The sequence below is a fragment of the Lipotes vexillifer genome, unplaced genomic scaffold (genome assembly GCF_000442215.2).
Source record: "Lipotes vexillifer unplaced genomic scaffold, Lipotes_vexillifer_v1.1 scaffold7, whole genome shotgun sequence".
Taxonomy (NCBI): Eukaryota; Metazoa; Chordata; class Mammalia; order Artiodactyla; family Lipotidae; genus Lipotes; species Lipotes vexillifer.
Window position 1 is genome coordinate 5731289 of NW_006792683.1, and position 17945 is coordinate 5749233.

Below are 17945 nucleotides of genomic sequence, written 5' to 3' on the forward strand. Positions count from 1 at the left end.
TGCTAGGGCGGAAGAGGCGAACAGAAACTTTCCCAGAGTTCCTCCGAGCTCGGGGACCCACTGAGGGGCTGCGGCAGTCGGGGTGGGGCGGGGGCCGAGGCTGTGGGCGGGGCAGGCTGCGGTGGGCGGGGCTGTGGGCGGGGACGCGCGGGCCTCACCCCGTCCCCGAGGGCTCGCTCTGCTTGTGACCGGGACCCGCAGCGGCGGGCCCGCGGTTCACCTAATATTTCGCCCCAAAGTGAAACCAGCGAGGACTGCAGCCTCCGAGCGTGCGTTCGCGGCGGCCAGCGGGGCACGTGGTCAGCCGGAGACCTGAGCGCCCGCCCGGGGCCGAGCCGGCAGGGCGAGGCCGGGGGCGTCCGGGGGAAGGGGCGGGGGCGGGCCGGAAGCGGAGCCAGGCGCCATGGCAGCGCCCGCGGACACAAGGCGGCTGTGCCGGCTGGTGCAGGAAGGCCGGCTGTGTGCCCTGCGGGAGGAGCTGCGGGCTGCGGGGCGCGCCGGCTGCGCGGGGCCGGCCAGGGACACCCTCCTGCATTGCGCCGCGCGCCACGGCCGCCGGGAAATCCTGGCCTATCTGGTCGAGGCCTGGGACCTGGACATCGAGGCCGCCAACCGAGACTACAAGCGGCCTCTGCACGAGGCTGCCTCCATGGGCCACCGGGACTGCGTGCGGTATCTGCTGGGCCGAGGGGCCGCGGTCGACTGCCTGAAGAAGGCCGACTGGTAGGTGGCGGAACTTGCGGAGAGACCCTCACCATTCCCCGCAGAATCGTAGATTCCTGCTCCTTGGTCGGCCTCCACGCCATAGCCCCTCAGCCTTCCCCTATTGAGCAGAACATTGTTGCTACCCTTATAGGGTTAACTGCTCCGATCTTCTGTTCCAGACTGCCTCCCATGATAGAGCAGAGAACAGTAAAGTACATGATCAGATAGAATATAAGCAAACTACAAATTGTCTATATGTCCTACGTATAGCATGAGCCCCAGGGCGGGATGTTCTTCTAGGAACATCTAGCTAAATGATTACTTCACCAGTGACATTGTTTTAACTTTATACTTTGAAATTCGTAGTTATAGGTTCTCAGAAATTTGCAAAGACATGGGAGAAGTCCCATGCACCTTTCCCCCATCTTCCCCCAAAGTTAACATCTTAACAGCCACAGTAAGGTAACAAGAAGAAGGAACCGCAATTGCTACAATTAGTATACTTACTCGGATTTCACCAGTTATACGTACACATGTGTGTGTGTGGGGTGCTCTGTGTGATTTTATCACGTGTAGCCTTGCATGACCACCTCCACAGTCTACGATGCTCACCTGTAACCATCACACGAAGTAATTGCATTGTGTTAGATCCACATCGTTTTCAGTAATATGTCTGTCCACCTCCTTAGAGGTTATGAACATCTGAAGATTCATAACATAATGAAGTTCCTGAATGAATCCACAAGGGATTCCTGATCTGATGTAAATAAGGAACACATCAGACAGCCAGATAGCTAAACAAAGTGCATCTTGCCTACTGGCATGGGGGGTCAGGGTGCATAGACCTGGTGACTTTTTGAGGTTTGCACTTTGGCTGTGACTAAGCACAAAACTGATTTTCTTATGCTTATCCAGTTCTATGGGTAAGGAAACAGTCTTCCCAAACAACCATTAAAAGGGCACGTTTCATTTGATTGTGTGCTTAGGAAGTGCAGTTACAGTGAGACATTTTTGCCTGTTCTCACCTTGCTGGCTTTCTCAAGTCCCTTCCCTGGATTCATTCCCTCTGTGAAGCACTTCTTGAAGATTCCAGCCTTCATTTATCTGGGTGTCTCCCTCTTGATTTCTCATTCACTATCATTACTACATTACCAAAAATAAAAAATCAAAATAGTGTTGGTAATTAAGTAATATCAAAGCAGTCTCAGAGGACAGATCCTGGCTGAGACCCATGCAGTTACGTTGAGCTTCAGCTGGGCCCGCCCCTGGGACGGGAGGTAAACAAGACCTGCCCCTGCTTCCGAGAGTCATAGCAGATGAGAAGGGAGAAGCACAAAATCACTGATGTGGGAGAAGAGGAGTTGATAGTGATGTAGTTCACTGTCCCATAGTTGTGGACACACATCAGTTCAGAACCTTAATGTAATCACGCCGTTTCACTTGCTCCACCAATGTAGGCTCCTTACGGCAAGGCACTTTGTCATCTGCTCTGTTTTAACTCCTTTTCAGAACAGTTTAATTATCGGTTACTGACTGAGGTGAATGGGATAAGTCCAGCAGAGTACCTCTTATGCAAATATTAAGCACAAACTGTCTGTGATTTTGACGAGTTCTGTTCCAATTCAGTGCCATAATAAAAACTAGTTCAGAAACAACTTTGCCTCCTCAGTATTCCCCACCTGTAGGGGCACCCACGTCACAATCATTTTCCCCTTGTTAATTCTCCCAGGGCCCTCATGACAGGCAGGGGAGTTGCCAGCCAAAGCTGTTTTCCTGCTTCCCAGACTCCCGAGTCCTCTAGGTCTTCCGTCTCTGCCAAGGGTGTGTGTTTTTCTGAAGCCCTGGTCGAGTGCTTCTAATGCCTCAGCTGCCCTTCCGTCTGACAGCTTGTCCCAATTGACCTTAGGACTCCTCTGATGATGGCTTGCACAAGGAGGAATCTTGAGGTGGTCCAGGACCTCGTGGAGCACGGCGCCAATCCACTGCTGAAGAACAAAGACGGCTGGAACAGTTTCCACATTGCCAGCCGAGAAGGCGACCCTCTGATCCTCCAGTACCTGCTCGCTGTTTGCCCAGCTGCCTGGAAGACAGAGAGCAAGATTGGGAGAACCCCGCTGCACACGGCAGGTATGGCCCGGAGCTGTGCTGGATGCCACCCACCAGGGAGCGAGGGGCTGGGGAAATGGCAAGGAATACGAGCAGCTTTGGGGTATTTGGGCAAACACTTAGTTTCTAAAACCAGTGTCACCCGGCCCTTAACATGCTCTTCTTTCTTGTTTTAGGTGACTTTCCGCATACATTTGTCTTCTCCTCGCCGGTTAGTTAGATGGTAGGCTGGTTCTGTTCCTTACTAAGTCTTTGACCTTGGGCAAGGAACTTAGTCTCTTGAGCAGGTTTCCTCAGCCACAAAATAATGATAATGATGATGCCCCTATCACAAGGTCATAGGGATTAAGGCACATGCAAGGCCCTCTGTGCAGTGCTCCACACGCAGTGAGCACGGGACAGCTACAGCTGCTATTTTCACAACCATTTTGACATTATTATTAAAAGCAAAAGGAAAGGGGACTATTTCCTTGTATCTTCAGTAATACCTACTATGGTGCTGTCCCTTTAAATAAATATAGGTGCTTATAATTAAATACCAGGGCTCAATGGATGTGACTTACCTAGTGACAATGTTGAATATAAATCTGGACTACCATTTTCATTGTTTGGAGTAATTATCCTAAACTCTGAACTGTTTATTTGTAGATTATCTTAGTTGAAAGCAAAAGCACCACGGTATAAGACAAAAGGGGCATTAAGTAGAGTCCAGATCAAGACATTTAGAACATAATCTTTAGCCCTCTGGGTAGCACATTGAATTAGAATACAGAGCTTTTAGGTTTCTCTGAAATCAATACCTGTGACATGATGTCATTGAGGAGATAGGCACACAGTTATTCTGGCCACAGTTAGGGACTAAAGAATCCTTTATAAAACTTTGCACATGAGTGGAAAAACTTCTCTGCTCATGAATTGTTTGACGAACTACCCTGCTCTTGTGGAGAAACAGTCAGTTCCCAGTCATTCGCACAAAATAGTGGAGAATAGATAGTCAAAATCTTTTTTTTTTTTTTTTTGGCCATGCCGTGTGGCTTGTGGGATCTCAGTTCCCCGACCAAGGATTGAGCCTGGGTTAGAGCAGAGAAAGCTCGCAATCCTAACCTCTAGGCCACCAGGGAACTCCCTCGAAATCTTTATTATAGAGGATAGTTATTTCTAGCAGGAGAATTAAATTCCTGGTTATTTTGTCATGGATTACTCTTAAAATGTTTTACATTTCTTGGGCAAAAACTGACTGGTCCTAGGGATTTGTAGCACGAAAGTGAGGAGGCAGGTTTAAGATTGAATGTTTGCCATCAAAGTCTCATAAAGACAAGATAATCAAGTGTGAGCCTTGTACCTGTTAAGTGAAAACATCACCCTTTACCACTCATCGAGGAATATTTGTCTTTTTCTGGGGTGGTGGCAGTGTACCTAACTTAATACTCTTTCCTGGAAGTTACAGCTAGAGGGATGGGGCACAGAGAGGTGCCAGGAGGGAAGAAGCATTTTATTTTTGTGCTAAAAAGCTCTCATTCTCAACTCTCTCCACCCAGCAATGCATGGCTGTTCAGAGGCAGTAGAGGTGCTTCTTCAGAGGTAAGAAAGAACAAAACAGCAGATTAAGGAAAATATTTGCTAATTGACAGTTATATCAGTGCTGCATAATATCAGAGCTCAGACAAAATGTTCATAAAGAATCTAAAGTACCAAAACAGACATGAACAAAGGACTTAAGCAGATAAAGAAGGTGAAACAAAATAGCTAACAAACCTAGGGAAACATTAGCCTTTTATCTGTTCATTCAACAGACATTCATATACTCACTCAGTACTCACTGTTCCGGGTGCAGGGGCTACCACAGCAACAAGATAATGTGGTTCCCCCCCCCCAACCCATGGAACTCACAGACGGGCAGGGAAGACAGACGCTGCCCATGTCCTGTGAGTCTGATGAGCATTACAGGGAATTGCGAGGTCCCCACAGCAGCATGGGACGTGGCCTAGGGGTGAGGGATCTCGGCCCCAGTGACACTGACGCTATGACCTGGAGGAGGCTGAAAATGGGGGCAGGGTGGAGGGGGCATTCCAGGCAGGGGTGACAGTACCGTGAAGGCTCAGGGCTGGGGACAAACACAGTACACGGAAGAGACCAAAAGAAGATAGGCACATGCTGTGTCCCAAGAGTGATGGGGAGGCTGCAGAGGAAGGGCGATTCAGGTCCAGTGGGACACTGGGCGCCACCTGAGGATTCCAGATCTTGTGCTAAGCGTATAAGATACCACTGAATAATAAGAGATTTTCATTTTTCAAAGATCCCCCGGTTGCAAAACAGAATGGATTGGAGGGGGAGCAAGCGTGGGTGCTGTGAACACAGTCTGGCGGCTGTTGCAGTGGAACAGGAGAGATGGTGGTGGCTGGACCACGATGCTGACTATAGGGTGAAGAGAAAGGTCTGGAGACACTTGAGAGGTAGAATCACCAGATCTCGGTGAATAAAGGGACAAAGGGAATGAGGGAGAAGGACGAGTCCAGGATGACGGCCAGGTGTCTTGCTTAAGCAGCTGGTGCTGTGCTGGTGCCACCTGCCGAGGTAGATGACACCTGGGGAGGAGGGGCAGGCGTGGGGAGAAGCTGGCAGTGTCACTTTCGGGCATGTTGAGTCACATGTACCTGTGAGACACACAGGCAGAGACATCCAGCGGGCAGTTAGACACAGATTTTAGCCCAGAAGAGAGGTGTGGGCTGAGATACAGGAGTGGGCCTCGTCAACATGGAAGTGACCATTGAATCCATAGGATGGAAGTGGTTACCTAGGAGACGATGAGTGAAGAAGGGGAGGCCTAATGTAGTGCCCTGAAAGCATCACTGTGTAGGGCTTGCCTCCTACGCGTTGGGACTGTATACCTGCAGTCATAAATACTCCTTTCTTCATTCAACAGATGTTTTCTAAGCACCTCCTGTGTGTGTTAAGCACTGGGTGATAAGCAGTTAACACAGTTATTTCCCTAACAGCCTGCAGGCTAGTGTGGAAGCCAAGTATAGACACACAATCACAGAAATGTCATAAAATTTCAAATGGTGATGATACTACAAAGGGAAAGTCCACAATGCTGTGCGGGGGCAGGGGTCGTCCTATAGATCTGGGGGAGAAGATGGGCCTCTGAGGTCCTCCTGAAGCTGAGATTTGAAGGATGCCTTGGAGTTGGCCAGGTGAAGAATGAAACTAGGATGTTCCAAGCAGAGGGGACCAGCAAGTGCAAAGGCAGCAAAGAGCCTGGCACCCAGGGGAGCAGAAGGAGGTGGGACAGGCAGGACCTTTGAAGGTAGGAACAAAAGAAGATGGGACAGGTGAGAGGTAGGGCCGAGAGGAAGGGGAGACAGGTGTGACCACGAGGAAGGTAGGAACGGAAGAAGGGAGGACTGGGGAGAAGGGAAGATGGGTAGAAATGGAAGGAGGTAGGACCATGAAGCAATAGGAACAGAAGAAGGAGGACAGATAGGCTGTGGGACCGAGAAGAAAGTGGGACCGGACAGAAGGGGGGTTGCCTTAAGCACAGGGAGGAGGGGCCAGAGGATCCCAGAGAAGTGAGTGGATGCCACATAATCCTGACCATGGGAGGTCATGTTGAGGTTTTAGGCTTTGTCCTTTGTGGTTGGGAAATAGTTAAAGCTTTTAACCAGGAGAGGCTGTACCCAAATTACGTGGTGAAAAGATTACTCTGTTAGTGGTGAGAACAGAATGGCTGGGCCGGAAGCAAAGAGAGAAAAATGGGTAGGAGGCTGTTGCCTGTTGACTTGGTCTTTTTTTTTTTCTTTTTTCTTTTTCCCGGCTGCACTGGATCTTGGTTGCTGCACATGGGCTTTCCTCTAGTTGCAGCAAGCTGGGGCTATTCTTGGTTGTGGTGCGAGGGCTTTTTTTTTTTTTTTTTTTAACATCTTTATTGGAGTATAATTGCTTTACAATAGTGTGTTAGTTTCTGCTTTATAACGCAGTGAATCAGCTATACATATACATATATCCCTCTTACGTGGGCTTCTCATTGCGGTGGCTTCTCTTGTTGTGGAGCATGGGCTCTGGGTGCACGGGCTTCAGTAGTTGTGGCACACGGGCTTAGTTGCTCCGCGGCAGGTGGGAGCTTCCCAGACCAGGGCTCAAACCCGTGTCCCCTGCCTTGGCAGGCGGATTCTTAACCACTGCACCACCAGGGAAGTCCCTGTTGACTTGGTCTTAAGGGGTGAAGACAAACATGGAGACAAGGATACAGTTTTGTTTAATATTTTGGATGTAGAATTGAGAGGTTTTGGTAATAGATTGGCTATGAGGGATGAGGGGTGACTTCAAGGTTCTGCATGAGAAGCTGGAGAGATCACGGTCCCTAAAATGTGACAAGAAGCTTAGAGGAGGAGAAGGTTTGCTGGGGAAACCAACCTGCTCTCGAAGAGGTCGGTACAGATACTGAGGTGGGGAACGAGGGCAAGCACTCCAGGTTCTCATGGATCATCTATAAGGCAGGTGGTCAGGAGTCAGCGCCGTTGGGTTTGAAGCGGTGACTGTTTCCAGCTGTTACTTTGTGTTTGGTCTCTAGGTGCCAGTATGAACCGGACTGCAGAGACAAGTGTGGCCTCACACCCTTCATGGATGCCATTCAGTGTGGACACATCGACGTGGCCAGGCTGCTCCTCAAAAAACACAAGGTATAGAAATGGTTTGGTTTTATCCCTTTAGTTCTTCCTACAAGTTTTAGATCATGAGATAAACAGGAAGCATTGCTGTTCAGATCATGGGTTCAAATCTCAGATCTGCCACATCCCCCCCATGAGGTCCGCTTTACCTCTTTAAGCATCAGTGTTTCCATTTGTAAAACAGGGTTACTATGAGGATTACATAACATAATGTACATAAAGCAGTTAGCAAAATAAGTATTCAATAAATAGTAGTTGTTTCGTAATAATAATAACAGACTCTCCCCAGTAACTCTGTTTGTTTGGCACTTTAGCCTACAGTGTTGAATCTTAACCATTTTTTTTGGTTAGAGCATCCTTTGAGAATCTGACAAAAGCTTTGTATGTATCATATGCCCAGGAAAATGTATGTAGACCACAGTTTTGCCAAAATGTCAGAAGTCCATGGACCCAGGTATCTCTGCTCCTTACTTTTGTTCATGTCTCTCCCAACCTCTAGGCTTCCGTTTCTGCTGAGGACTCCCTGGGGGCCCAGGCCATCCACCGGGCAGCAGTCACTGGGCAGAATGAGGCCGTCCAATTCTTGGTCTCTGAGCTTGGCATCAACGTAGATGTGAGAGCAGCCTCCACCCACCTCACAGCACTTCACTACGCAGCTAAGGTTTGTTTCTTTCCAGAACAGTGTTCCTGCTTCCTGAGGCTTGCCTAACTCTGTTGATGAGTAACCCTGTAGTCATGGTTCTTTTGCTCAGTCTCTATGGAAAAAAGAAATTGCCCATGACATACTCTTTAAAATGGTCATGATTCTAAAGCCCTGTGGCCCTTTAAATAGAGACCTGCCTTTATTTGTTTCTGGGTAAAAACTGAGAAGAGCCCTTTACTCCATGTAATGCCTGGGCTCTGTGTTCCCTCCTGCCCTTTTTTGTTTTCAGGAATAATGTTATTTGAAGCCGTAAAAATCCATCGTATGAAATTCCTAGTTCCTTATCCTTTTACTGGATTTCAGAAGATTTCTTTAAGTAAGAGAAAGGAATTGCATTTACTGGGCTCTCTGATGTATGAAGTATTGAAGACACACAAAAGTTTTCGCTAGAAAAGTAGCCACTATCTTTAATATTATTGGCCTCCTGCCTTTACTTGTTTTCCTAGCAACAGGAATAAACATTTTTTCTGGTGAACTGCACTCTCCTGCCTGTGTTCCCCCTTTGAGAACGTGGGTATACAGTTGAGGGTGGGCTAAGAGCATGGTCTGTGGCCACGGGGATAAAAGCGAGTGGGAAGGTTGAACCTGCAGCCTTGGTTTCAGTCTCAGCAGGTACTGACAGGCTAACTGGCTGGACAAAGGTATATCGATTGCTTCACAAAGGACAATGCCAGCTATGATAAGAATCCCATCCAGGGGAGGTTACGCTCTTTTCCAGTTTATTTCTCCCCTAAAGGTTTAGCAAAGGGTGTGTTTGCTTGGGAGATTTAGAATTGTGTTTTCTGAGTAAATCACAAGATTTATACTCCTTACACTGAGGGAAACCCAACCATAGTGGTCAGTGTGATTTGACTACAAAATTGATCATCTGTATTCTAATAACTAAACGTCACCTACATCTTTAATGATTTATGCTGAAGTTCGAGAGTAATGTGATGAGCCTTCCTTTGGATATGAAAATTCAGTTTCAGCAGTCGAGTATTTTAGAAAAAGCACCTAATGTGCATTAGAGTTTGTGTTTAAGGCTTGCTTTTGTCGTCATTACAGTGGTAACAAGTTTATTTCAACTCTCAGGAAGGACACATAAGCACAATCCAGACACTCTTATCCTTGGGTGCCGACATCAATGCCAAGGACGAAAGAAATCGATCAGGTACGACCTCATTTTACACGTGCTTTGAAAATTATTAGTAAACTGAATGTAAACAATGTAAACAATGGACTTTTATGTTAAAATCATTACTTTTAATATTATTCCTCTAGTAGCTCAGCAACTTTTCCTTAAAAAAGCACCTCCTCCATTTGCAAAGCTATAGAACTATTGCTGTTACCATGGTAATGATGATGACTACTACTCCTTACTGCTGCTGGTATTATTGTTGTTATTTTGATTATTTTAAACCACACAACGTATGTGACATCAAAGCACTTTCTATCTTAATCCATGATCACACCAGCTCCCCAGGTGTTACATAGATTCTTCATAGGTCTTCTCTCTACGGAATGTATTTTAAAAGCTTAATCACTATAATTTTTTAGATTTCGGGCTCAGAAAGATATTTTCAGAGCTAATTCTTTAGACCTGGACTTTAGAATAAACCTTCCCAGTAGCACTCTGTGCACCAGTGTCCATCTTGCAAGGGTTAAGTAGGATCTTGTGATGCTTCACAACTCACTCCAGGGCTGCAGAGGAAGGTCAGTAAGTCCCAGGACACAAACTTTCTCCTAACGACAGGGGAGCAGGACCCAGGATCATGGCTCACAGCACATCAGAAACCCTCAGCGCCAATTTCTAACCAGAATGGGAAGATGTGTCAGCAGTTTTTCTGTTACGTCATTCTTACTCATGGTGATATTTTTACTTACACAGAGAATTCACAAAACTTTGAAAATGTCTTCTGTACTATTTAAAGTCTCCTATTTCTCATTAACTTACTTTGTTGTTTTAGACAAGTCTCTCAAATTCTCTCCAATTGGTTTTGTTACTTTTAAAACCATTTGTGACCAAGTCAGGTTAAAAGGAAAAATGTTTTGATCCAGAATAGGCAAAGTCATAGGGAAGAATATGGAGCTATGAAATCTGTGCAATTGAAAGAGTCAGTGTTTTTATCAGGGGCATCCTGCTCCCCAGTCAGTACTGCTGTAGGTGATGCACTGAGCTGGGTGCCTCTGTCCCCACCCAGCCCTGCACCTGGCCTGCGCGGGGCAGCATGCGGCCTGCGTCAAGTTCCTCCTGTGCTCTGGGCTCGGGGACTCTCTGGACATGACAGGCGCCCTGGCTCAGCAGCTCACACGGAGTCCGGACGTCCTTCAGTGCTTCAACCACAGTGCAACAGCTGAGGGCGTTTCCAGAGGAAAACAGTGAACCAACAGTAATCCACGTCCTGCTGCTTGAATCTGTTTGCAGATGCAGTGAAATGGGCCAGTTGCCAGTGTTTTCTGCCCTCCCTCTCCTGCACTCCCCGGTTTGGTGGCAGATTCCCCAGGGACGAGGCGTCTGTCTTCCTGGCTGTATGACTGCACACCGCACGATCGGAATCTTTCCATAATCTCTGATTCACTTTTTCTGCCCTTCCAGTGGAGTCAGATGATGTTGATGAGGTTGGTGTCTGGAATCCTTAGAGAAGCATGAAAATACAGTGTACATACTGTTATGTATGTGTGTGAAATGTTTTATAATAAAGAGTGTGTGGTGAGGCCATGATAATAATATTTACAATATAGCAAGTTCCTGTTGCCTTGAGAGGTAAAACATAATTGGCCTGTATACTTCTTTCATGGGCTTTTCATTGGCATTGCAGTGGTTTAACTTTTGCCTTCAAAGCCTGGAAGGAAATGCTGGGATCTGTTTACATAGACATTTACAAGGAATAGAAACGTTTCTATAGTCTAAGCACTGCTACTTGAGCTATAATGTTTTAATCTTGAGGTTATTATTTTTTTAATGACAAGTTCGGTATTGGCTCCCTTTGGATAATAAAGGCATCTCAAAATGCATTGAAGATAGTTACAAAGCCTTTCCACGACCTCATTTGAAAAATGGGGTTTGTCCCACAGGTCACATTTCCTGTCCCACCTTCCACCTGCCCACAGAAGCTTGTGGCTGTCCAGAAGTGAAACAGTCAACATTGTAACTTTGAAAAATTTTGTAGCAACTTAAACAGATTGAAGAAAGGATGAGTCCTCAGGCATTTGGATTCTTTTCCTGTTCTTTTCCTTTCTTTTTTTCTTTATATGCAAATAATAATTATTAGTCCAAGTCAATCTGTTAAAAAAGCATTTACATCAATCACAAGCAAGACTCAGTCCCCTCATTCAGTGTCATCTGGTAAGAACTCATCACACGCCCTCACCCCCGTTCTCAGCATCGTGCCAGGCTGGGCAAATAGCAGGAATGTCCAGTTCTCTGTTATTCCCAGGTGGTGCTGGCTGATTTTTATCCCTAACAACCAGATAAATTTGTGCTGGTAGAAACACGACTGGGACCTCTGAATCACACACTGTCTCCATCTGCACCTTCTCCAGCTGCAGTTACCGTTTCCTGTTGCTCCAGAGATGTCTTCGTGTCCCCGCCTTTGGGTCTGAGGATGGCCTGTTACGTGCATCCCTACTTGCAGGTGGGACAGAAAGACCGGTCTGGGACTGCCCTTCTCCCCTCAACACACACGTGAAGCAGCTTTTTCTTTGCAGTGACTGCACACAGGTGTGTTCCCACCCGAGCTGTGCCTCTGCCTTACACACTCGCCATGATGATGGTCTGTTGGGTTATGCTTGGTTCTCCAGTACATGGCTCTCCATTGAAAACGCCCCTGTAGCGTGGACAGGGCTGCTGGATGCCGCTGCCAAAGCTACTCGAGAGCCAGAGAGGGCAGTGATGATAGTAACATTCATTGTGGCAAAGATAGTGGTGATGATATAATTACAACCTATTACTGCAGTAGTAATATATTGCGAATGCTAATGACAATGGTGGTGATCATTAGTATTATTCCCTCACTTCCTAATTATAGGTACTTTTCTCACGTCCTTTGGGTGTTAAAAGTGGGGCCCTTCCCTGGCCACCAGATCTAGAATTTTGTTCCCTGCTTCAACATTTTATATCTTCTTCCCTTAGTTCATGTTTTCTCCATAGCATTTACCACTGTGGAATATACCAGCTGTCTTGAGTTATTTATTTTCTCTGTTGTCTGTCTCCCCCACGAGAATGTAAGCTCCTTGGCCAAGGTTTTTGTGTCTCTTGCTCACTCACTATATCTACAGGGCCCAGAACAATGCCTGGCACATGGTAAGGTTGTAGATCATGAGATAGCCAACGAGTGAACGATAACTTATGTTTCTTGAGCACTTGCTGTGTCCTGGATGCTGTGCTGAGTGCCTTTCCTGGCCAGTCTCGTTCCATCCCTGGCTCTTACGAGGGGCAGCCCCTCCTAATTATCCTCCATCTCAAGCATCCTTTCTCATCCCAACCTCCTTAGAGAAGAGCCTGTGCTTGGTTCCCGGTTCATGGGCACTGCCGGTCCCTGCCGCCCGGCTTCCTCACTGCTGCTCTTAGGTCACCGGGACCCGATTGCCAAATCAAGTAACGTGCCTTTAGCCCTCATGTTACTGATCCTTTCAGTTCAATTATCAATCACTCCCACCTTCCGGAAGCTCATTTCTTGTCACCTCCGACAACACGCTTCTGGGTTTTCCTTTCTGACCTTCCTTTTCCATCTCTGTCGTGAGCACCTGTCAGGGCCTATCCCATACATGCTTCTGTCCCCGCTCGGCACTGTCCCTGTGCCGAGTGTGCCTCCACCCGTCTCATCCACTCTCATCTCACTGCCCCCTGACTGTTGAGTCCTTCCAGCCCTGACCCTCTGCTGCCGGCTGTACGTTTTTGCATGGATGTCCCAAGGCTGCCCCACACTCAACTCGCTCAAAACCCAGCCTCCCCTTAAAATTAAAAATTAAAAAAAAAATTGTAAATCAACTATACCCCAATATAAAGTAAAAAATTGTAAAAAAAAACACAAAAAACAAAAAAACCCAAAAAAACCCTAGCCTCCCCCAAACTGTGTACATTCATTCTGCGCCTGCTGTCTGAGCTGTGACACCACCCTTCATCCCGCCTCCCCGGGTCCCTTCCTTCTGCAGGAGGCCCAGCCAGTCTGGTCGGCTCCATCCTTACGGTGACTCCCTGCTTCAGGCTTCACATCCAGACCGCTGCTGCCACAGCCCAAGTTCTCCTGCGCCCCTTCAGATGCATTCCCCGCACAGCCGTCGGGGCTCTGATGTGACCAAGGGCACTGACCGCCGATGCTGGCCGCCACCTTCACCAGGGTTCCCAGCGCCTCATCCACGACCCACGTCCAGAGACCATGGCTGGTCCTTCCGAGAGCACAGCTGATCCACGTGAGAGGTCAGAGCAGAAGCCGGAAGGGAAACAAAGAATTGCTGTCATTTGAAAATAGTTGGGACCCAACGCACATTACCAGAAAAAGTTATACAAGAAAGTATTTACCAGACAAAAGTAGAAAAGGGATTGCAGCATGGAAAAGAAAGCACAAAACTCACACTCAAAATGAGAGCTCTGCTGTTGGGGGACGGGGGGAGCAACACTTTATATCCAGCCTGCTGTTCCTAGGTCCTGCAGAGCAATGTCCCTTTTATTCGCCCAGGCTTTTTTTTTTTTTTTTATAGAGCCCATTGTAAAATATAAAAAAGTAAAGGAGAAAACAAAACCGATCATTCCGCTGCCCTGAAATGACCACCCTTACTTCTTCCTAGTCTTTGTAAGTGTACATAGTTGAGATGATGCTGTATGTGCCGTTTACCCCAACTTTACATCTCAAGCACATCCTAATACTCTTCAGAATTCTGTGACCTTTTACCTCAATGGCTGTCTAATGCCCCATCGTATGACTGTCCACACTTATTCCTTTATGTTGTCATTTTGGGGTTATTTTGTCTCGTTAAGATGAGATGTAGATGGGATAACCAGTGAAGCTTTGTCAAATTCGACTGAAAGCAGGTTTAGGGAGCGGGTCCTGCGGGAGGTGGGGGAGGGGGACCGGAAGCCCGTGGAGGCCAAGCTCTAGGCGCACAGGAGAGCGAAGGGAGGGTAAGGAGACAGCTTCAGTTGGACCCCCACCAACACCTCAACTAACATCGGTATTTAGAGGGAGTGGGGTTGGTGGAACACGTGTGTTACATTTTCTACCATTGCGAATAACAATGTGAACTTACATTTGACGGTCTGTAGATTTGTTAAAATTGCTTTCATAAGCCGGCAAGGGTGTGGAGGGTTCAAGACCCAATTTGAAAGAGGGATGTGATGTTTATCGAGAAAAACGAGGTAGAAGTGGGGCCTGGCCTTTGACCTGAGCCGTGACAGTAGGATTTGCTTGGCCTGCATGAGGAAGGCCTATGGGAAAGCATTTGTAACATCCCCCAGAAAGGTGATTGACTGTAACATGGACAGGCCAAGGGCTTCCTGAGAAGAGCGCTGGGGAATATTTACACTCATCAGCCACCCAGGCGCTGCCACGGGGCCTTTTCTGGCCTGAGAACGTCAGCCTCAGGGTGGATGCAGGCATTTCAGCCAGCCTCGTGGTGTGAGCTAAACCTCTTTTTCCTTCTTCCCCGTCTCTGGAAGACTCAAAGCATACTTAAGGGTGGGTGGCATCCCGGGGGGCACATGAAACAAGATGAAAAACACCGCAGAGTGGTGATTACCTGTTGTTCAGGTTTCACTGCTCCAGGCGTTCCTCGCCCGGTTACCAGGATGGCCTGAGGACCGGTGGTACTGCTGGCAGGATCAGGGTGCCTCTCCAGGCTCTGCAGTTGGCAGAATCCAACTCACATCCAGAAGTGTGGCTGGAAGGGAGCCCAGGAAACGTGGTTTATAATCTTCCTGGTACTGCAGTGTAGGAAATCCCATAAAGAGGAGGTGGTGTTTGAGTCCACACACCCACCATACTCGGTGTTGCTGGAATACCTTAGCAAATCTACCACCTGGGACCAGCACAGCCCCAGGGGCTAGTCACTAATGCCTGTAAAATAATTCCCCCAAAGGAGAATCATTTCAGTGTTCTTTGGACTTCAAAAGTAGCCAAAGAATTCAAGTGACAGCTTATGGCAGAAAATCTGTTTCAGTTACTGAAATTAGGGCATAACTAAGAACATTCAGAATACCACACACACAGTTTAGGTGGTCTTGGTATAACCGGTAGGGGTGGGACAGCAGTGACTGCAAAATGAAAGTAGTTAGCATGTACATGCTCTGTTAGGGGAGACTAAAGGGAAACAGGTGTTCAGCCTAGAAAAACATTCCAGTGGATTTCCTATGAAGTCAATGTGCCCTGAGTTTAATTTTGAAACAAATTTAAAAATTGAAATTAATTAATTAATTAAATAAAATCTACCACTTGGGAAAGTGCCCGATTCCCACACACCATCACCAGAGCTGTGCTACCAAATGCTTAATTTCTACTAACTTGATATATACCATCTCACTGTTGTAATCCTGCATTTCTTTAATTATGGATCAGATTGAAGATCTTTAGATTGAGTTACTGGCCATTCACATTCTTTCAGTTTTTATCAGCATTAGTTAGCTATGACCTAGTCAACAACAAACTACCTCAAAATTCAGTGACGGCTTAGAAAACAACTGTTGATTTCTCCAGAGGCTTCGGGTCCTCCGGTGGTTTGCTGATTCTACCTGAGCCAGGCGGGTGGCGTCCTGTCGCTTGAGCCAGCCGTGCAGGATGGAGTCGGCTCTGCTTTGTGTGGGTCCCTTCCTCAGTCAGGCTGGCCCGGGCTTGCTCTCCTGACAGTGGCAGGGATTGGACAGAGAAAAAAGAGACTCCAGTGCCCTTCTGTCTCTGCCCTGTGTGTGCAGACACTCCCATCCCATCAGCCAAAGCAAGTCCTCCTGCCAAGCAGAGCATGCGCCAGAGGGCACCACCCAGAGCCTGGATACTGGGAGGCCATTGATTGAGACCACTGGTGAAATCAGCGTCTTGCATTATATTTGACTGTTGTTTTGTTTGTCTTGATTTGTGAGAGCCTTTTTTATATTGAGTGAATTAGCTCTACACAAAATTCACGTGGTAACTAAAATTTTTGGTGTGCATTTATAAGTGAAGAAAAAACAGACTACAGCATTGCAGAGATAATTTCCTATATATCTCCTTTTTTAGAAAACCTCTTTTGAATAGATATGGTCGTACATAGAGGCTAACTAAAATTCTTGGAGTGGAAAGACATTGCCTGGATGCAGTGGGGTATGTCTGTTTGGATTAGTCTGTGATAACTTCAGAGCACCTCTCAGATTGTAGAGCATTCACCTGTGCCAGACTACAGCATGCATGGACTTTATTTTTCCCTGTTTTGCTGAAAATCCACAATCAACTAAGATTCAGGTAAACATAAAAGACCTAGGAACAAAGTCCAGCTTGCAGATTACCCTGTCCCTTGGTCCACAGCTCTGGTCTCGCTCTCTCCCCATTCTTCCAGCTGACGGACGTGGGCTTAGCTAGCTCAATTTAATCACTTAACATTACACTGAAACAAAAATCGCTTAGTAAGAAAGGTCCACAAGTAAAGAAAAACACATACTCCAAAAGCAAAGAAGAATGGACCTCCATGAGTGTGGATCCCATATTTTCTCAAAAACACCTTCTGACCTTATACGCATGCATGTGGGGAGGGAAGATCAATAAAACATTTACACACATAACTTTTCCTTCTCAGAGCTTCCATCCACTCTATTCACACCTCCTTTGTTGCCTACATTAGTTACAATATAAATTCTCCCATAGCAAATACCCAAAATAACAGAGGCATAAACACAAGTGTATTTCTCTCCCAGGTAAAAGCCTGGGCAAAGCCAACCTAGGGTGAGTTAGGACAGTTGGGGACAGACAGACCCCCCGATGTCAGTGGTCCAGGCCCTAAGACTGCTCACCAGCCTGTAAAGGGAGTTGCACCCCCGTTTTAGGAAGGCAGGTGTAGGGACTTCCCTGGTGGTGCAGTGGTTAAGAATCCGCCCACCAATGTATGGGACATGGGTTCGAGCCCTGGTCCGGGAAGATCCCACAGGCCGTGGAGCAAATAAGCCTGTGCGCCACAACTGCTGAGCCTGCGCTCTAGAGCCCACGAGCCACAACGACTAAAGCCCGCACGCCTAGAGCCCGTGCTCGGCAACAAGAGAAGCCACCGCGATGAGAAGCCCGCACACTGCAACGAAGAGTGGCCCCTGCTCACCACAACTAGAGAAAGCCTGTGCGCAGCAATGAAGACCCAATACAGCCAAAAATAAATAAATAAAAATAAATAAATGTTTTAAAAAACCTTTAAAATTTTTTAAAATTTTTTTTAAAAATTAAAAACGAAGGCAGGTGTATCATTTCCATTCCCATCCCGCTGGCCACAGCTTAGCCATGATAGCTGGCAGAGAATCAAAGTTGGGGGCCAGATGGGGTCTCTGCCACCTGCCATTTTCAGAGCTGCCTTGATGAGGGCTGTTTGTGTGCAATCACCTGTCCCCCCACCCTGCACGCACACACACACTCACTCCCTAACCCCAGTTTTTAAAGTCCCGAGGAGCAGAGCACAGCCCACTCATTCACAGATGCGTGACGTTGTACAGACACAAGAGGCCACCTGTGCAAACGGTATGGGAGGAGAGGCAGGCTCTGTCCCGTGTGGAGCGGGCACGGGTCCTTGTGCCAGTTAGGTCCCCTCTCTGCGCTCGGTTTCCTGGTGGAAGGTGTGGC

At 47.3% G+C, this 17945-nt stretch overlaps 1 protein-coding gene across 1 annotated transcript; it reads left to right on the forward strand.

Moving 5' to 3' along the window:
• The first annotated feature begins 403 nt into the window (after positions 1–403).
• On the forward strand, positions 404–10546 carry ANKRD16 (ankyrin repeat domain 16). The gene is made up of 7 exons (XM_007465840.1): positions 404–723; positions 2612–2832; positions 4350–4392; positions 7382–7490; positions 7978–8139; positions 9256–9334; positions 10365–10546. Exons 1-7 carry the CDS (start codon positions 404–406, stop codon positions 10544–10546), a joined length of 1116 nt encoding a protein of 371 aa, XP_007465902.1.
• The last annotated feature ends 7399 nt before the right edge of the window (positions 10547–17945 follow it).

Coding starts and splice junctions, on each gene's coding strand:
- ANKRD16 (XM_007465840.1), top strand. CDS start 404: ATGGCAGCGCCCGCGGACACAAGGCGGCTGTGCCGGCTGGTGCAGGAA. Junction 724..2,611: donor TGCCTGAAGAAGGCCGACTG/GTAGGTGGCGGA, acceptor AATTGACCTTAG/GACTCCTCTGATGATGGCTT. Junction 7,491..7,977: donor TGCTCCTCAAAAAACACAAG/GTATAGAAATGG, acceptor CCCAACCTCTAG/GCTTCCGTTTCTGCTGAGGA.